Below are 19,088 nucleotides of genomic sequence, written 5' to 3' on the forward strand. Positions count from 1 at the left end.
CCTATGTCCAGCAGTGGACGTCTTTCGGCTGACATGATGATGATGATGATGAGTTACATATGGCGAACTAATCTCCTTAAGGGAGGGACCAGTCAACCTTTGCGTGGTAAGTACACTCACCTGCATTAATATCTGCCACAGCGAAGCGTGCAAAAACATCTGACACGTCTTACCGACCCTATAAGTAGAGTCGTATCAGATATTTATGCACGCTGTTGTGTCAGTTATTGCGGCGCTGCTAACTACCTACCAACTGATTTAAATAATAATTTACTGATAGAAATTTATTTCAGATCATATTTGCTACTTTTTATCTCGTGCTGGTGCGGGACGTAAGATAAATGCTCCATTGATCGCATACATTATTAATTCATGCTCATGTTACATGTACTGCATGTTACGGGTTAGCAGGGCTACTACGAAACTCGAAACTCGAAGTTCGTGTCGTGCGGTCCCTCTGACACTTACACTATTTAATACGAGAGCGAGGGGGACGGTACGATACGAACTTGGAGTTTCGTAGTAGCCCTTCAGTTTTATGTATCCCGCTGTCATCTCTATTCATAATGATATAATATTAAATACGAGAAGGACTACTAAGACTGTAACCCGGACACTTATCTAAATGAAGTTGCTGGTCGAAGCTAGTAAAAACATAACAAAATTAAACTAAGTCAATTTAAGATTTCTGCAGGGATTAAGAGATCTCTCGTGTGTAAGTTCAATTTCCACGCGACCGGGCTTCTTTAAACTGAACCCGTGTGCAGTTTAATTTTAAGAACCTAACTCTACGTAATTTACAAAAATCAAAAATACAAAAAATAATCTATGACATTATTTAGAATAGATTTTCTGCTAGTGGCACTACTCAACGAAAAACAAACACGTAAACTTACACAGCACAGAGAGCATAATACAGTTATACCTATATACCTCTAGGTATATGCATGCATTCCTGGAACAAAAAATTGTTTACAAACAAAATATTTATTTATATCTAGTACCTAAACAAAAGAATGAAGATGCCATTAACCTCGGAACTAAGGTAAGGTAAGGTTATTGGATATTGCCTCTAATTTCGTGCCAATTCCCGGTGCGCTTGCGCATGACACGATGACAGATTGATGTTTAATGAGTCGGAGTATTTCAGGCCGGTAATGATTTTGGTGACAATTTTCAAACAAAGGGACTTTTAGCATTTGTTTATGGTCGTAGAAATTATTACCCTCGTGGTGATTTTCACGGGCGTCAGTTTAATTTAGTCCTAATGAAAAATAGGTTACCTAATCAAAAACTATTTACATATAAATTTTGTATGTTTTCATTCGTGGAGTAGCTACAAGTAGTAAAGACAAGTTGACGTACCAAAGTGCGAATCCGGCAAGTGCGAGTCGGACTCGCGCACCGAGGGTTCCCAAAAGTCAAGGCCAAAAATAATCTATATGCAGTAATAGATAATTTTGTATGTAGAATGGGCCGAATTTGGTGCCGCTGAGTATATTTTAAAAATCTAACTACTGATTGCCAGTTCATAAAGTACAGTACCTGTCAATTAGGTGCCATTATCACCAAATTAGGATCTGAGGAGTGGATCTTAGGGAAGTCGAGATAACTGTTCAAATTTTGTAGGGGCAGTTATGGTGATTTAGTTATATTTAGTAGTAACTCGTGCACTGCTCTCGGAAATCATCATTTAGTGAAGTAGAACTGTAGAGGAAGACTACACAGTTAACCACTGGAACTAGGTAGTCAATAACAAGTATTTAACGGATTGAGATTTGGTTACTCTAACACAATTGCTAAGCAATTTATACTTGTCACAATGCATGTGGTAAAGTAGAACTAGTGAAGCACCAGGAGAACTTAACAATAACGTCTCTATGCGTCAGAAAAAGCAATCTTTTGTAAAAGGTGATGGTTGACATTAAACTTTGGTAACTAAAGATATAAGATATAACTACAATATACCCTCATCAATCATGGTTCTAGTTCCTCTTTTGATATTTTCACATTTTCTCTGTATGCTTTTTTGATAATTCTTGCGAACGTGAATAACCTACCTTAACATTTGTATTACTTTTAAGAATTGCCAGAATAAGGTTAGCTTTCATTGCTACTGCCAAGACTCGCTCCTAATTTTATAATCTTGTCAAGTAGTTGAAAATTTTATTTGCGCTGCAGATTTCTAGCAATACACACACCTTTACCAGTTTTCAATGGTATTATTGTTGGAGTGATGCGATTTCATAAATCGTTCCCCAGGGTGTCATAGATAAGGTATACTTATTCGACGCCGATAGAGAGAATCGCGCTCATGCTGACCAGGCCTAACTGCGAAATTTCATCATCATCATCATTCCAGCCTATATACGTCCCACTGCAGGGCAGAGGCCTCCTCTCAGAACAAGAGGGCTTGGGCCATATGTTCCCACGCGGGCCCAGTGCGGATTGGGAACTTCACATGGACCATTGAATTGCTTCGCAGGTTTGCGCAGGTTTCCTCACAATGTTTTCCTTCACCGCAAAGCTCGTGGTAAATTTCAAATGTAATTCCGCACATGAACTTCGAAAAACTCAGAGGTGCGAGCCGGGGTTTGAACCCACGACCCTCTGCTTGAGAGGCGATAGGTCAAACCACTAGGCCACCACGGCTTCACTGCGAAGTTTAAGAAATTCTAATCTAACGTCATACAGTGCCATTCTGCTCATGCTAATAATATTTAACAGGAGTGTGAGCGGAACGAAAAATTCGAATTCGAATTTCATACCTAACTACTTAGTAGTATCTAACTCATAAAGCTCTTGCTCGTTCTCGTGTGTCGAAATACATGCCGGGATAATTTGGTTTACCATTACTACTATTACGTACGTATGTCCAAGAATAATACCTTGTGTGATAACATTTATCTCTTTATATTTTCTTTCCACTGCCAATCTACGTGGAAATCAAACCCACAACTCTTCTCGGCAAACCAGCAACATTATTCTGCTACAAGGTAACCTCATTACTAAGTCAAAGTAGGTGCATGTTCATATTTTATGTTATGACAAATTATAGTAGCTTTCAACTAAACATTACATACTACGACCCCTCATTACGACCAGCACAAAAGTGACTTCATGATTACAGTTAGTTGCACGCTTAATGGGCCAGCGGGAGCCGGGGTCGCGACGCTGCGGAAAATTATATACCTTTTCCCGAACAGCACGCTACGGTTGTTTACGTTTGCCTTCCACGTTACTGTACTGACTAAAAATACGTCAGCATCCTGCCGTTTGGGACGCTCGCGATTGGTCGGCGCGGCCGCAGGAAGCCGGAGAGGATTTGACGCAGGAGGGGCCGGACCCCCCGCCCCCCCAGCGTGAAAAACCAGTTAAACTTGCGGAGCAGCAGAAAATAACCCTGAACGCTGGAAGCTGCAAACTCGCGGCCAGTCGTGTTGTGCGTCTCACAGTGTTAAGAAGTGACCGTAAAAATGGAAGAAGACTGGGTAGGTGTTTTTGCAGTTTTTATATCTAGCAAAAAATACTTCGAAGTTTTTTTTTTAATCTAGAACATTAACTTTCAGTCTCATTGGTAGCGGGGATAGGAAGTTTTTATTTTCAATAAACTCATAGAAATTATTTAGTTTTTCATGAATCCCACTGCTGGGCATCATAGATGTCCCAGTAATAACCGGAAACTTCAGAATTTTGTTTGTGATACAAAATACAAACTTTCGACTGGTTCATTCTAAATTTGAATGTAACTGGTGACACTCTAAGTTGTTTTCCCTTTTTCGTTCTAGTCTAACCGTTCAAATTTAAGCACTCATCTTTAAGTGGATAAAACGTATAGGATTAAAATAGATTTGGAAAGTATGAAAGTCTTCAAATCTGATAAAGATGCGCTCGAGTGGATGCTAACAGGAGCTATCACTCGCCCTGAAAGCGTAACGTATGCGGATGAAAGCAACGGTGAATTGAAACATTAGCCGAAAACTAAACATAAACGAGGTACTCAAATGTATACTTTTTAAATTAAACTTTTTAGGTAGGTAGGTACCTATAGAAATACAATTAGTTACCCATTAACGACTTTGAAAAGTTTTCATTATTGAACTTTTTAAACATTATTAATGTATCTGCTTTATCACTAACCCTATAAAATACAAATATAAACGTTATGTTTTGATAATGTATAAATAGTAGATGCCAGAAATCAAACAACTGTAACTTTGAATTGAATTTTCGTCAATTTCCTTAATTTATATTGGATAAATTAGTTTTTCTTTTTCACATTTACCACTAGAAGACCGGGTACTTAGTACTCTTGAAACACAGCTCAGTACTACTAGATACTTTTTACTCGAGTGCCCTAAAAAAGATTTTAGTTATTACGTATTACTCATGCCTCATGCCTTATTTTACTCAAAACCTATTAAGTAGTTCTATGTGTAGGTACTTGCAATTATCCTCACTGGCACTTTTCTGTGATAATAACTCAATATGATAGATAATCTAGAAAAAAATGCAAAACTTTCGACTAGGAATAACATGTTTCATGCATCAAATCCCACTCTAACAAAAATAAACAGAATTCTAATTATGGAACCAATCCTCACGAAACGCGCTCCGATAGCATATAAAATATTTTTATAGCCCTTTTCATTCCGAAACCATAGCCATAGTTTAAATATACATCGAGTACCTACCTACTTCAATATTTTCTGACTCTTGATGTTTTGTTTTTGGCGGAGAAATGCAGCGGCTTTGCTTTACATATGTCATCTAAGTACATAGCATATTTCACCATAGTTACTACGTGCTGCGTGCAAAATAGAATCCGCAAGTACTTACGTGTTTCGTAAAGAGTTTTTGTGTGGAACTCGTTGAACGGTGATAAGCACACCGTTAGAGCAGACTATGCACTAACCAATGTTACTACATTGTTACTACTGTTACAATTAGTGCAGTTATCTATGATAGCAAAAAATCTAGAAAAGCATTGTGTACATAATGTTTTGGTCAGATAACTGGTATACATTTTACGAGTACACAGGTATCTGAGGAGCGTAAAAACTTGTACACTACTACCTTTATGATATCTAAACACAAATCACATATGATATATGAACACAAAACACACACCTAGCTGGGACTTAACTGGTCCTTTAATAATTAACAACATATGAAAGTTGAATTTTGAATATTTTTAAATTTCTATGAAATGTCCATGAAATAAAAAAAATATATAAAAGCCAGATAACTTAGTAGGATCTATAACTTTGCCAGGTGTGACATTTTAACATTTTATAATATTTGTAATTAAAAAAATGTACTAAGAAAAACTAACTCACCACCAGGTGGTCTATAATACCTTTAAACGAGTGTAGCATTAAACGTGGAGGATCAGTTAAGCTTCACTACTCTACAAACAGCAATGTGTTTTTGTTCGTAGATATTATAAAGCAAGGATTGTACCTACACGTTCAAATTCCTAATCTGAAATGTCTACCAGCCCTTGTAACATTTGCTAAGCTTGCTGGCGTCATGTCAACAAATGTCTCTAGAATTCGCTTATTTCATTATAAGTGACAGTATACATGTACCAAGTGTAGAGCAGATGCTCAGAATTAAGTAGGTATGGTATATGTACCCACTCTTGCCAGCTTAATGGCAATGAAGGTCGAAAACCATTGCTTGTATTTGCAGATAAAAAACAGGCATTGTTTTGATGATTATAGCATTTCAAAATAAATGTTTTCTCTAGGAATAAATATTCTGATTCTGAACGAATATTCGTAATGTTTTCTTATTTTTTTTTTCATTAAGTACCTACTACAGTTCTGTAGGTTATTTTCTATCACTATTAAGATTCTAAAACTTTAGAATGCAGATTACGTTCATGCCATAATTATGCACTCATTCTCATATACGAGTAGTATTATGAGAACATGAACGCTAATATTTTTGTCTTCTCTTTTACAGGCTGACGAGCTCCCCGCTGAGCAAATTGCCAGTAAGTATCAAGAGTCCAAACACAAACATCTAAGTCATAAATATTTTAGTTTATAATCTATGTGTTAAGGAAACCGAACAGTATTTATTACTACTGTTTAGATTATCTATTGTCTCTTAGATTATGAATAATTTATTTGCAGTATAAGAAGCATCAATACGTCATTTCATAGCAAAAAAATAAAATAGCAATAGTATAAAAAAACGATACTTGTGTATATGTCCTAAAAATAGACGAATTGTGAACCTAGAAGAAAACCAACTTATTTATAATTTATTGAATCAGGCGTTACTTTGCGGAGGTCCATATCAATGAACTAAAATAATTAATAAGCTATCGTAAGGTCGCGGGTGAGCAAGGAAATTATTTTAGTTCAACTTATTTATGTTAAATGATAATTTTACACAATCAATTACTTCTAATAAAATAATATATAATGTAATAATAATTGAAAATTTGCATTAACTTTAGTAGCAGAGTAGGTACTTGGGCTACCGAGCTTCGCTCGGGGTAAAACTCGCAAAACACGTTTTCGTAGATAAGACTAAGCTAGATCAACTGTTCGCCCCAAAAGCCCTCACAAAGCAAATTTCGTTAAAATCGTTAGTAGTTTTCGAGGTCCCAGATATAAGAATTTCTCGTTTAAAGATATAAGATTATTCAGTTTCGTGATCCAAATCATTAATTACAGTAGGCTACGCAGGGCACGCACTAAGTCTGCTTGCTAGATGACAAACTTTTTGATCCTAAAAAGAGGCCTATTCCAAGCAGTGGGATGATATGTGCGTGAGGCTCGAGATGGCCCGGCACTGCAGGCCAAGGTGACATGAAACAGTATCAGGCTAAAATCCCGGCGCTATAGATAAATTAGTTAAGCAATAAACATTGTCTTAATTTCTACAAGTTTTCCTTCACAGAGGAAAATCGCAAACACTGGATTACAGCCAGTTTTTATACAGTCTCATAAATTAAAACCGAATATTCGGTATGAATTGGTCCATCTGAAACTCTGAAGCTTAATGAACCGTCTCGAAATAGCTGCACATTCACCTTGTAGGGCGTGACCCGAAAATATATTTAGGAGTATTTTTAGATATATACGAGCGAAAACATCGACAGACGATAGGTTAAGACTCATACATCAAGTATAAATATTATGATATTGATATACAGGGTGTCTCTCACCATAGAGCTTTAAATTCAAGATTCGATTCTACTCACAAAACTAAACTACTTTTGTTTTGTAACATTTTCAAAAAAATAATTTGGATTATTTTCGAGACGTCCGGATGGCCAAGTGGTTAGAGAACCTGAGTACGAAGCTTGAGGTCCCGGGTTCGATTCCCGGCCGGGGCCGGGGCAGATATTTGTATGAATAATACGAATGTTTGTTCTCGGGTCTTGGATGTTTAATATGTATTTAAGTATGCATTTATCTATAAGAGTATGTTTATCCGTTGACTAGTATCCATAGTACAAGCTTTGCTTAGTTTGAGACTAGTCAATTGGTGTCAAGTGTCCCATGATATTTATTATTATTATTTATTTATATCAAAGTTTAATTGTTAAACCGGTGTGTCGGACATGGCGGTGTTATCGTTGTCTCTTATATCAAATATCCAAAAAGTTGCAGAACAAAAGAAGCTATTATATCAAGCAATAAAGTCATCTTTTGCAGTGAAATTAGATAGCAACAATAAAATGAACATCTTGGTTTTTTAAATATCGTTGCCACTGAAATAAGCTAAGTTATGCTTACTGACAATGAGTTCGAGCGCTTCAACCGCCCCACTTTCATGGTCACTTTTTCGGTTATTTATTAGAGGTCTTTTACTTTAACCAGAAAAATGGCAACTGTTACAGAATCTTCTGCCTTGTACAAAAATATGTCTACGAAAGTGATTCGAAATAAACGCTCAAATAACGACCCAAGTACAGCAAACTCTAGCAATCTTAACCACAAGAATATCTTTACGTTCTTTTAAAAAATATTGCCAGAAAATGTTTATAAGGTAAACCATAATGTAGCTCTATGTTTGGGCGAGTGGCGTAGTAACACGCTTGGAAGGCGGCCAATTCGGCGTGAGGCAGATAATTACAGTACCAACAATAACACCATTGTTTAGCCTTACAGTTGAAGTAGTTTCCTACTAAAAGATTATTTTAATAGGTACCACCAAAATTTAGCAAGTGGTACACACTGGCATCTAACGTAGGTTTACGGGATTACACGTACACGTTACTTCCTCTCCAGTAAAATTGGACGTAGTTATGCAAAAATGCTGCAAAGCATTGTCATGTTATTCTGTAATTTCGCTTTTAATATTACTGACACAAGTTCCAAAATCAAACAAATAAATTGTTGAGGTTTGGAACATTTCCGCATAACTACGTCCGTTTTGCTGTGATCCCAAGTCAATAGCATTTTTTGCAAAAAAGTTGAATCGTGTTGAACGAAAAAAAAATGTTTCGTACTTTTTTAAATCAAAAAAGTTCATGTAGTTTTTCATGCAGAGAGAATACAAAGTCTATGCCTATAGAGTCCATCATTTGAATCGAGACCCAACGTAACACATTCTCACAATAAATGTCAAAAACCATCAAGATTCAAATGATTCGACGGTATTTATGTCACCTGAATCTGCACAGCGGAGCGTGCAAAAATATCCGACATGTTCCAGCGGCCGTAGAAATTGAGTCGTATCAGATATTTATGCACGTACGCTTTGTCGTGTCAGATATTGGTGCTTGTAACTGTATTTACCAATAGTTAAATGTTAACACAACAATGGTACAAGCATTAGTTATTAGAAGTAACCCCCCCAATTTAAATCCATGTAACCTAATCAAACTAGGTATACGTACTTCATTTGATTCGAAAATAAATGTCTTCTATTAACTTTAGCGAGCTAAAAACCCAAAATATTCTAAACTTTAGTTTCAATAACACGTAAGCAAGCACTACATCGGACCTAAAGATAAGAGACACAATGAAAAAGATACTCATTGGGACGAAACATATATCGGGTATGCCTCGACTAACAATAAAATTAATACGCGAGTGTCTCGGGTACCTGCCTTGTTTTATAATAATGATGCCTGTTCTCCCTTTTCAACATATGTGGAAGATATCTAAATTAGCAGGACACCACCCCACTAAATTACAAGATTTATTTTTATTAGTGGTAAATTCTAATAAATACCAAAGTAAATCTTGCAAGAGTTACTACCTACCTACTGATCGTAATGCATAAAAATAAATCTTGAAATTTGATTACCCGCTGAACGTAACTTTAGATGTAATAATAATTTTGACAAACGATGCTCTTTGACACACAAAATTACCGTTTTATGATCCAAATTTATTTACACAAGACAAAGTGCACATATACGCACAGCTATAAATTGTTGCAATATGAGACAAAATCAAGAATAAGATTACTTCGAGGCGAACACCTTCTCTAAACATTGCTTATACATGAACATGACTAGGTAATGAACTTTAACGACGCCTAAAATTATATTATATTTTAAAAAATACCTCGGGTAACAACTGTTTATGCACCTACTACAACATAAGTAGCTTTAATAGGATTACGAGGAAATAGCTTTAATTTAATCATAAGGTTCTTCAGATGTCTGTATGGAATTAAATACACTAATATAGGTACATACAAGGAGTCTCTGACCCTGGGGCTTTAAATTCAAGATTCGATTCTACTCACAAAACTAAGCTCTTTTGTTTTGTAACATTTTCCAAATATTTAGATTATTTATTAGTCCTCAAAGTTTAATTGTTAAATCAGTGTATCGGACATGGCGGTGTTATCGCTGACTCTTGGTACGGAAGCCTTGAAACAATTTTTGACATTTATTTGACATCTCTAAGATAAACATTTATCAATGTGCCGTTAATTTAGGATTGTATCGCATACATTGAAAATTACATTTAATTTGCATGAAAAAAAAAAAGTGGTAAGTATATTTTTGAAAAGTAGCAGAATAAAAGTAGCTTAGTTATGCAAGTAAAATCGAACCCTGGATTTAAAGACCCATAGTCAGAGACATCTGTTTACTTCATAAAAAAAAAAAAAATAATAACACAAAATTGAACCAGTCTGAAGTCGGTCGGTGCCTCAGCCACAGATTACTAATATGTAGCTAGCTGCCTCAGCACGAGCCAGCAGTAGTGGACCTATAGTCGTCTACCTCACCTACATACTTAGTATAACTATATTGGGCTTCAATCACTCCTGCTGGCTCGTGCTGAGGCGCTGAATTCAGATTGGTAGAAAATTATTTATATTTTGTAATCAGTTAAATTTTTTGAAAAAAAAAATTTTTCACGCTTTTTCTTTTATTCGACTGGATGGCAAACGAGCCAGTGGGTCTCCTGATGGTAAGATCTCACCACCGCTCATGCATCTGCATCACCAGGGTACTGCAGATGCGTTGCCAACTTAGAGGCCCAAGATGGGATACCTCAGGTGCCAGTAATTTCACCGGCTGTCTTAGTCTCCACGCTGAGGTACCTAACAAACAAACAAAATATAACCGAATTGATAACCTCCTCCTTTTTTAAGTCGGTTAAAAAGTAGGAACATGCATACATTAAATCCAAGAACTATAGCAGGGACTCTACAATTTTATTGTCTACCTACTCCGTCAATTTACCCTTCTTATACTTTGTTTGATAAGACTTTAAATTATTAAAGTTCTATGTAAATTGATTCAGATGTCTGTGTATACAACTACCTACTTGCGCAAAGAATTAATTTATGTAGGTACCTATCGTTGATTCACGTTTGCAATGGCGCTATTTCTGATACTAATCGCAAACGATTATAAACGTCTGTTATTGCGATTGAGAACAGTCACACATTGATCCAATTGATATTAGATCAACAAACAATATCAATAATAATGAAAATGTTATATGCATGGATAAATTGTTATATATTAATCCTTACAATATTATAAAATGTAAAAGTGCGTAATGTTTATTATGCTTTCACATTTAAAGTTCGCAACCGATTGTGATGAAATTTGACATGGAGATAATTTGAGAACCTGGAAAGTATATAGGGTAATTTTTATTCCTAAATATTTAAAGGAATTTTACGTAGACGAAGTCGTGGGCAACGGCTAGGTAGAAACTTAAATAAAATAATCATCCCAGCCTATATATACGTCCCACTGCTGGGCACAGGTCTCCTCTCAGAACAAGAGGGCTTGAGCCATAGTTCCCACGCGGGCCCATTGCGGATTGGGAACTTCACACGCACCATTGAATTGCTTCGCAGGTTTGTGCAGGTTTCCTCACGATGTTTTCCTTCACCGCAAAGCTCGAGGTAAATTTCAAATGTAATTTCGCACATGAATTTCGAAAAACTCAGAGGTGAAAGCCGGGGTTTGAACCCACGACCCTCTGCTTGAGAGGCGATAGGTCAAACCACTAGACCACCACGGCTTCCTTATATTTTGCTATACTTACTTATATTTTGTTTTCAATTTTATGAAAGTTGAATGACCTCGATTAGCTTATAAATATGGGAGATGAAATAACATGTTCGTGTTTTGTCAGTTTAATACAATAACAGAGTATCTCCACTCAGTAAATGGATATTTGAAAAGTGGCACAAATAAAATGGGTTGGGAGCTGAATATGAAATATGAATATAAGCCAAACACACAAATTACTGTTCAATTATAATCCAAGCAGCACTTTACATGAGTCACCTCCAAATATATTGGTTCTTGTAAACAAATAACCAGAAAGAGCACTATGAGCAAGATTAAACGAACGAGTATAATATTTTGATTTAATAGCTGTTTGATGTCTGATTTCAATTAATTTAAGGGATATTTAAATACATTTTGTTTATTAATTAGTAAATGTGCTGCTATGTGTATTTATGAAAGTAAACCTTGAAGTGTTAAGTCAATAAATAGTACAAAAATGGCTAGTCTTCCGTAAGAGTATTTTATTAGGTTTTTATTTCACTTATGTTACTTAAGTACATCCTTTTTTTAATTTATAACCATAAAATAAAACAGTTCATGTATTCAAATTTCCCAATAAAAGATAAGAGGAATATAAATAAAATAGGAAGTATTCTGTAAAACAAATTAATTAGAGACAGACACAATGGTGTGGAAGCTTGTGCTAATTTCGAAACCGAGCTTTCGCGTTCCGTGCGTGTCCCGTGCGTGGGTAATTAATAAACAGCTAAAATCTAGGAAAAATAGCAATAAAACTGTTGGTCTTTGAGACAACTGCCAAGACGTCTTGACGATTAAAATTAACATGCTGGCAGAAATAAAAGTTGTTTTCAAAACTTTTTTGTTGCCAAAATATAGTGGGACAGCTGCGCAGTACCGAAGGGGCGACATTTGTTTCGCGCTCCGGTTTAACTGCTGAGAAATAAAAAGTATTTCAAGATGCTTATCAGATGGTTCTGAGCGCTTCGCAGCCTTGACTCCGATTACGCCTGTCGACAAATTGAAGACGAACTTGCGTCAGTAATTAGGTGCAGAGAAGGCGGATACGGCTAAAAGTGCCATCCCACCTACCCGGGTGAGGTTTTGTGTTACATCGAAACAGATGTCCATGACGTAAACTCCATCAATGTTTATTTCAGCAATTTCGTTTTCATATGAGGCATAAATAAATACGTGAGGTTATTGATGAAATATCTGGCAAATATAAATGGAAGCAAATTTATATGAACTGTCGCATTTAAACAATTTTAGTCTCGATGCTCTAGTAAGCTCTAAATGAAAACCGGCCAAGAGCATGTCGGACACGCCCAAAATAGGGTTCCGTAGCCATTACGAAAAATTTAAGTAATATTTTCTAAGGATTTCGTATTATATACGGAATCTTCCAAGTTTAGGTATATTTTATACCTTAGGCTGCTATTTACTCATAAACTACTAATAATTATCAAGCAAACTTAGCCGTTATAGTTTTCCTTGAAAGTTTGATATATTTACTACCATCCTGATTTTTTTCAAATTTTTCCTCTCACCGGTTTAGATTTTAGAGGGGGGGACGCTCGATTTTTATGAAAATTTTCACTTTAAAGTTGAATATTTCACAAACAAATCACTGAATTGAAAAATCGTCTCAGCAACCCCCTAATGGTTTTAAAAAACCTATCCAACGATACCCCATACTGTAGGGTTGGATGAGAGAAAAAAAATCACTCTCACTTTACGTCTATGGGAGGTACCCTAAAAAAAATATTTTTGAATTTTTAATTGTACCATTTTGTCGGCATAGTTTACTTATATATCCGTGCAAAATTACAGCATTCTAGCATTGATAGTCCCTGAGCAAAGCCGCGGACGGACAGACAGACAGACAGACAGACAGACATGGCGAAACTATAAGGGTTCCGTTTTTGCCATTTTGGCTCCGGAACCCTAAAAATGCTTGTGAAATATTTAATAGGTACATATAAAGGGTCAAGCATGTTCATAGCGAAGAACATGTTCACTCATTGCTCATTAAAATATTAAAATACATGTACCTGTACCTATTGCCAATATGTAACTTTAATTTATTTGTAGACATCTCGGAGACTAATGACTCTAGTCCGTTTATCTATCAAGCTCATCATTAAAACTCAGTAAGTTTATTTTGGTGCCATGACTTGATGTTTTTATAAAATAATGACGCACGCTTAAAAATATAACAAATTCCAGAAAACTCTCAAGAAAATTTTATTACTCCATAAAATCATCTACCGGACGCCTAATCGTCATCGTAATATCGGATGATTGGGACATTAAGAATTTAAACGTGTGATGTTTCGACGTTAAAAAGGACTAAATTTCTTATTTATCACGAAAAAAAGTTAGTGTGGTAGATCGGTTTGTTTATTATTTATTGTCGGCCTAGATATGAGCGCGCGGTCGAGGCGGGCCCTCGCGGCGATGCACCACGTTGCTGCACCGAAATAGCTGCGTTGCACAACTTATTTGCACTATGTGCATCTCGGAGCATTGAACTGCTGTCCTAATCCCACCGAACCCCGCAGAACGATCAGTTTGGCGGTTTTTATTGCCAGTGCAACATCGACAATTGCGTCTCTCATAATTGCATTTGTGTAGCATAGGATTCATTTGAAAAGTTATTAAATCTGAAATCACCTAGGGTGTTTCAGTAGGTAACTTATAGAATGGCGCATCATAATTTAAACATTGAAGGTATCAGCCGTACTACACAGTGTTTTGGAGTACCATTTAATGACTGTTACGTAATTGGATTGGTTTTAAAATTTGTGTCGTTCATTCCAGTCCTCCGCAAGGCCTTCGATGGCTTCGACCACAACCGCTCGGGCAGCATTCCCTGCGACTTCGTCGCCGACATCCTCAGGATGATGGGACAACCTTTCAATAAGAAGATCCTTGAAGAACTTATTGAGGAAGTCGACGCCGACAGTAAGTATTACCCTGTCAATTTTACTATCTCCACAACCAGAAAATCGTGCTTCATCATTATTATTTCGAATATTGCGAACCCTTTCTTATGATAGTTTTATTTCATCAGTCAATTGGCTTAGTTTATCGAAATAAAATCTCCAAGAAGTTATTTTAAGCAGATTTCTATCACCTGCTGGCATTTCGTTTAATGAAAGTGCGACAGAAATAGACCAGACGTCTTGTTCTGACTCTCAAAAACTACTTATTCGGTACAACTTAAGTTCCTGTATCAAATTCTAAGACGGATACAAATGATTATAAAAAAAATCTATCATTTCAGAGTCGGGTCGTCTTGAGTTTGGTGAATTCGTAACCCTAGCCGCCAAGTTCATCGTTGAAGAAGATGCTGAAGCGATGCAGAAGGAACTTAGGGAAGCCTTCAGATTATACGACAAGGAAGGTGAGCATCCCATTTTTTTATTTATGATATATGAATATGTTGCTTTGCGAATACATTACTGGTACCCGAAGCTTTAGTATCTAGCCAATTCGGCTATACAAGTTTACAAATTTATGAGTTAAAATAACATCTACCTACACAATTTTATCTAATTAAACCTCTTGAATTTTTTACGCATATTGCATATTATTATATTTTTATTATATTATAAATATTGTTGCAATAATTGCGATTACTATATGGTATGGTATGGAGTATATAGTCCATCGATAATAATTTACTCAAACAGTGCAAATAGAAAATTAGCTGTGATTAGCTTTAGTACCTACAGTTGTAGGAGAAATGGATAAGCGGTTATCCCGCAACCTCTTCCTGTCTTGATAGTATGTGGGATTTCAGAGTCGTGTATAAATAATTTTGCACCCCCCAACTGCCAAATACTTAATTTCATACTGAAAATAAGGGTTACAAACTTTTTTGACAATTATACCTACTTTTATTTGCAGGCAACGGTTACATTCCTACATCGGCCCTGAAGGAGATTCTCCGTGAGCTAGACGAGGGTTTGTCCGAGGAAGAACTCGATGGGCTCATCCAGGAAATTGATACCGACGGCAGCGGCACCGTAGACTTCGACGGTAAGTGTCCATGACAGATTTAATATCACACCATTATAAAGATATGAAAATGCGCCGCGGTGTGCAAAATTTCCGAAACCTACTGCATTCGAATAATCTTGTTTTAGAATTCATGGAAATGATGACCGGAGAATAGAAAGCTGCTCTCTTTTGTTGAAGCTTTTGGATTAATTTAAGGCATCTCTCTACATCTACATTTCGTCCTACAATCTTTTGAATCTTGGGAACATTGGTTAAGAGGACTCTAACAGGAACAAATGAAAGTAAACACCTATCTTCATTCGTTAACACGAAAGTATTATGTATGTATTGTACAAAATAAACTTGTAATATTTGATGTGTGTGACTGCGTAATGTTTATACCTACTTATTAATAAATATTTTATTCTATTATACATTTTTCATTTCCCTCAATTTAGTTATTTGACTCATGCAACTTGTCGTTGATGTTTCAAAATACGCTTAAAATAACAGGCGAGTTGAGCAATATTTATTATATTCTGTGAAGATTTCTGCTTGAGATAAAAATAATGAATCCCGTGTTTTTAAAGCGGCCGCCAAATTGTCCTAGATAATTTTGATGACATCAAATTGAGGAAATTTGGCTCCAGGCCAGTGAAAAGTAATGAATCTATTTGAGATGCTTTATAACTTTCACTTTCTTGCTAAACTGAGGCTGAGTTATTGAAATTAATAGTTAAATTAATGTTTTCTTCAAAACATCTGTCAGTTGTATTTTGTTAAAAAAATATAGATCATATAAATTATAGTGGAATTTAATAAGAAAACAGCAGGCATTTTATGACGAGCCTTTAAGATTAGCAGCGATGTATATAGGTAATGGGAATTAGTTACGGCTCTTATAAAATTAAACTACTAGGGGCTTTAAAACAAAACTTGATCCTGTCACATCTATCGCCTTCATGAAAAATGTTGTCTCCTTCTTTCCTATTCGATATTTGATAGATATACAAGACCATGAATCTTGTTTTAAGTAAGAAATAAAATTCAACCACTAAAAATATTAAAATAAAAGTCTTTTTCAACAAAATTTTAATGTTTATTACGAAATCTTTGTTCATTGAAACCTCATTTCTGGGCTCACAATTTTAATTCCTACTTAGAGATGTTTGTGAACAATCACTCACGCTTACTTGGACCAAAATATGTGTACACATAGAATAGAAAGAGAATGTTGGAGTTTTAGACTCATTTCATTACACCTTTCCTTTATCCAACTTTACTCAATTTTTAAAATGATACACAAGAACCCATTCTAATAACAATAAATAATTACATATTATGGCATGTAGGAAAGATTTCCCTTTGGGGTTCCTACACTATCCAAAGATTAGAACGCTATGCACTGGATGTCTTAAGAAGAGAACAATTATTTTATTATCAACTTGGAAAATTAAATTTGTAATAAAATGTCAATGAATAAAAGTTTACTTAATTAAATTCTCAAATAACTTATCAGCCTACATAAAACGTAGACCTTCGAAACACATTTAGTTTAAACACTGAAATTATAATTCACTATTTCAGCAGCTTTCTAAGAAAAAGCGGCCAAAACAGAAATCAATATAATTATAGGTACCTACATAATTTTGCAAATCTTCTATTAGGCATTAAAAATAATTTCGAGTAATAAATAAAAATAATAATGAAACATTTACACGTAGAATTAGAAATAAGTCAAAAATATGACACGTAGACCCTGGCTGCTTCTTCACTAGATTTTTTTTAATTGTTCGTATCACAAATTATAATTTAGCCGCTCATGTTGGCATGTATCCTTAGCCTTGAGGCATTAATTTGTTCGCAGCTAAACAAGAAGTACCTACATATCTACAACGCTTACAAAACCGCAATGAATATACAGCAGAGATACAGTCATCAGCTTATAAAATTAAAACTTACTTCACTAGGTAATGTAAGCATGTACAGTTCGCGCGTGATCTGGGTGTAGCAGGAGTATGAATTGTGACTCACACCTCTCCTACCCTCATATTAAAGGGTGAGGTGCACGACTGAAGTTCAGTGCTGATTCAACACCTCACTGCAGTGAGTGAAGCGTGTGTAAGTGAGATGTCAGATGCGTCACAACACAACTCATACCCTGTCTGCACTTAGATCGCACGCGCAATGTAGTGTTTTAGACATACACACGCACCGGTATAGGCAAACAGACACACTGGTATTCAAAAGTCAAGAGTAAAATTCATTGGTAACGTATTTAACAACTAAGCTCTAAAACGAGTCTTGTATTAAAATAATAATAACTAAAACGATTCTGTTACTACGTTCAGGGTATTACATGTATCTTTCAATCTCATAGCTTCTTGGCTTCGGAAAGTATGTTTAACTAAGTTTTTGTAAACAACTAGGTACTGATGAGATCTCAATTTGAACTTTAATCCAACGCACTTCTTTTACATGAAGCCGTATTCAAATACAATTATCACATTTTAGATACGCTAAGCATTAGCATGTAATACATTCTACTATTTAAAGCGACGACAGCTTATTAAATAACAACCAGCTTTCAAAGATGAATTAATTATCTGTTCTTTACACATAGCAGTGGCGTGGTATTAACGTTATCGCTGCGCAATCTGAAGAGCGATACAGGGTGAACCAGCTATGTTTCGATTACAACTCCTCGGAATGAGGGCTATCGTTTTTTGTCTCACTAGATGGCGCACTGTTGCGTGAGGTTTTTAAGTATGGCTTTCAAAGTCTGTTATAACGCGTGTGAAAACAAAGTTTAGATTAAAATCATATTTAATACACCTTAAAACCGTACCATAAAAATAACGAGCATGCCACAGTGTTGCATAGTCCCCGTTTTGTTCGGAAAAAAGGGAGGACAATGGTTTCCGAAAGACAAAACTGTCTCAAAATACAGACATTCATTGCCCCGGAACGCATATTTGCCATAATTAATTTCAGATATTGCAAAATATTCACAAAATTATTCTTATTTTAAATACACCCGCGTAGCTCACCCAAAAACTTGAGATTTGACATTTCGGAGACCTCACGCTACACTAGCGCCTCTAGTGGCGAATTCATACGCGATAGTCCTCATTAGTACACACAAGCTTTACCATACTTGTCATCACAAACGTTATGGAAAAAATTTAGGTAACCTGGTGGACATCGAGTTGCTGCGACGCCATGCACTGATACGTAGAGTTAAGCAATAATCCAACTCAAATTGGTGCTGGTTGTTATTCGCGAGGCAATAGTGAGCTGTTTAGGTGGTCAACAATTTAATCTATGACGTTTTATATTATGTACACCTTATTTTATAGTTATAAAGAATACTGTTTAAGTAGAAAGATCTTCGTTCCATAGATGGCTGGCTGCGCCTTTGAGATGCAATTCCGGTTCCGCGACATTTATCAACTGCGTCTTCATAATACTGTGAACAATACATTATTATATATTTAGTTGTGTAGACAATGTGTTGTTACAATTAGATGACAAAGGAGTTTTATTTAAGTTATTGCTTTAAATTCAAGAAAATATTTAACATAATAATTTAAATTAG

The 19,088-nt window shown here is 35.8% G+C and overlaps 2 protein-coding genes across 4 annotated transcripts in view; one reads left to right on the forward strand and one right to left on the reverse strand.

Annotated features, from left to right (window-relative positions):
* Positions 1 to 3,385: 3,385 nt before the first annotated feature.
* Positions 3,386 to 15,922, forward strand: LOC141428231 (troponin C-like). The gene is made up of 6 exons (XM_074088086.1): positions 3,386 to 3,491; positions 5,971 to 6,001; positions 14,306 to 14,449; positions 14,772 to 14,891; positions 15,398 to 15,529; positions 15,637 to 15,922. Exons 1-6 carry the CDS (start codon positions 3,477 to 3,479, stop codon positions 15,663 to 15,665), a joined length of 471 nt encoding a protein of 156 aa, XP_073944187.1. The 5' UTR covers positions 3,386 to 3,476; the 3' UTR covers positions 15,666 to 15,922.
* A 1,891-nt stretch (positions 15,923 to 17,813) lies between these two features.
* cv-2 (crosveinless 2-secreting protein) overlaps positions 17,814 to 19,088 on the reverse strand; it is a 59,979-nt gene continuing 58,704 nt past the window's right edge. For all 3 annotated transcript variants that reach the window (XM_074088083.1, XM_074088084.1, XM_074088085.1), the window contains exon 8: positions 17,814 to 18,959. The gene's annotated coding sequence lies outside the window, so the exon portion shown is untranslated. The remainder of the gene's footprint in view (positions 18,960 to 19,088) is intronic.

The sequence above is a fragment of the Choristoneura fumiferana genome, chromosome 5 (assembly GCF_025370935.1).
Source record: "Choristoneura fumiferana chromosome 5, NRCan_CFum_1, whole genome shotgun sequence".
NCBI lineage: Eukaryota > Metazoa > Arthropoda > Insecta > Lepidoptera > Tortricidae > Choristoneura > Choristoneura fumiferana.